General features: G+C 40.8%; 1 protein-coding gene across 1 annotated transcript in view; it reads left to right on the plus strand.

Moving 5' to 3' along the window:
- LOC123184434 (senescence-specific cysteine protease SAG39-like) overlaps positions 1-530 on the plus strand; it is a 1,131-nt gene extending 601 nt beyond the window's left edge. The window contains exon 2 of the mRNA XM_044596552.1: positions 61-530. Coding sequence (XP_044452487.1) covers positions 61-530 — 470 coding nt within the window. The remainder of the gene's footprint in view (positions 1-60) is intronic.
- The last annotated feature ends 1,701 nt before the right edge of the window (positions 531-2,231 follow it).

Below are 2,231 nucleotides of genomic sequence, written 5' to 3' on the forward strand. Positions count from 1 at the left end.
CCGGGAAGTTGATCTCACTGTCGGAGCAAGAGTTGGTTGACTGTGATGTTCATGGTCAAGATCAAGGCTGCGAGGGAGGACTCATGGATGATGCCTTCAAATTCATTATCAAGAATGGAGGCCTTACTATGGAGTCAAGCTACCCATATACTGCAGCTGACGGCAAGTGCAAGGCTGGATCCAACAGTGTCGCAACCATCACCGGCTTTGAGGATGTGCCTGCCAATAACGAGGGTGCCCTTATGAAGGCGGTGGCAAACCAACCAGTGTCTGTAGCTGTGGACGGAGGAGACATGACGTTCCAATTCTACTCTGGTGGGGTGATGACTGGGTCCTGCGGCACTGACTTGGACCATGGAATTGCAGCCATTGGATATGGAAAGACTAGTGATGGCACGAGCTATTGGTTGATGAAGAATTCATGGGGCACAACTTGGGGCGAAGATGGGTACTTGAGAATGGAGAAAGACATTGCAGACAAGAAGGGCATGTGTGGTCTTGCCATGGAGCCTTCTTACCCAACAAAATAGGAAGATAGCCAAATGCGACCTAATCATGCATATGCACAGTTCTCAAACAACTAAGGTCCCCATATCCTATGTATAGTTCATATGTGCCCGTAAATTGTGTACGAAGATGTATCTTATGTACATACATTGCTATACTTTGTAAAGTAATACTATGTATGATATATTGTATGAGAAAATTGGATTAAGAATTATGATATATATTCCATGAAGCTTTCAAATGTCTAAAACATTTGACTATGTTAAGAGTAAACTCAAAAGGTTATTTTCGTATATATGGTTTTTATATAGTGTCATTTGGTATTTATAGGAATGTGTCATTGGACAACGCCCGAGTGTTACTAAATCTTACAAAAGGGAATAAATGGAGTATATGTTGGGGAAAAGAAATTTTGTCATTGGTGCACTGTGTATTTCTCAACCGTGATATTTTTTAGTGTATTATCTCATGTCAAGTTACTGTATGAGCGTGTTCTCTACATCTTACACAACAAGATAAAATCCTAACTCTCCACGACCATAGATCAACAGGAGTATGAGTTATAGTCAATTCAGCTATCGCCATAAACCCGATTCTTATAAAGGCGACCTATACAAGGAGCTTTAACTTCGTACCCGACTTCTGATGAGATTCTATTCTATAGTAAAGAGGAAGAATACTCCTCTATCAACACATGTACGTTGAATCAGCCAATCATTGATGAATTAAACAGTTTCACTACAGACAATCCTGGATAACTGGATCTAAATTGAACTCCATAAATACTTGGATGCAACCTTTTCGTATCTGAACTCCCACCTTCATGCATTGCCACATTTGCCTTCTTCATCCACTTTGCAACATTTGTACGACACTTCTCATTTTTTTCTCCTCATATATCAACATCAAGATGCAGCTCTCCACCCCCCCCCCTCCTCAATGCATGGGCCACATCCGCATGTTGATCTCACATGCGCTCTCCACAGACATTGATGTGATTGGCTGGTTGGTGGACCGTGGCATTGCGACCATTGGCATGCTATCAACCATTACTTCTGTCGCTAAATTTCATCCACAGCGCATCATGGAACAACATGCAAGTTAAAAGTGCAATATAAAACCCCTCATAAAATTTATATTTGTAGCAAAAAAATACAAAATTTCTCATATGATGCCTATGGTCATATGCGCCAGCGCCAACACCCCAAGTGGTGGACACCAAGGCATGATTATCCCTTCTTCCATCGGTCACGGAATTATTCAGATACTAGCACAATGCCCCGGGGCTTAAGAGATTGTCCACAGATGTCATTGTCTTGTGGCTGTTATGTGATTCGTGATTAAAAAGACAGAGAAAATATAGCGAAAGCTCATCCATCATTCGGTTGATAATCTTAAGCGGTCATAGTGCGTATTTTGCAAGATAAATAGTGTATAACATTTTGAATTGCAATTATAAGCACATAGAAAAAGATCTTTATTTATTTATTTGTATGGTCCCATATGTGGATAGAAAATATAACGAAAGCTCATTACTGGTCTCACATGTGGATAGAAATGCATTTATTTATTAGACTCACATATGAATTCATCGCCAGCTTCAACATTTATAACTGCCTAGAAAAGATCTTTTGTGCCTCACTAGACATCACAACCGAGAGAAAAGGCTTTGCCAGAATTGCAGAGCCCATTTCCAAGCTCGGCAAGGTCGCCGGCATCAAGGT

The sequence above is a fragment of the Triticum aestivum genome, chromosome 2A (assembly GCF_018294505.1).
Source record: "Triticum aestivum cultivar Chinese Spring chromosome 2A, IWGSC CS RefSeq v2.1, whole genome shotgun sequence".
NCBI lineage: Eukaryota > Viridiplantae > Streptophyta > Magnoliopsida > Poales > Poaceae > Triticum > Triticum aestivum.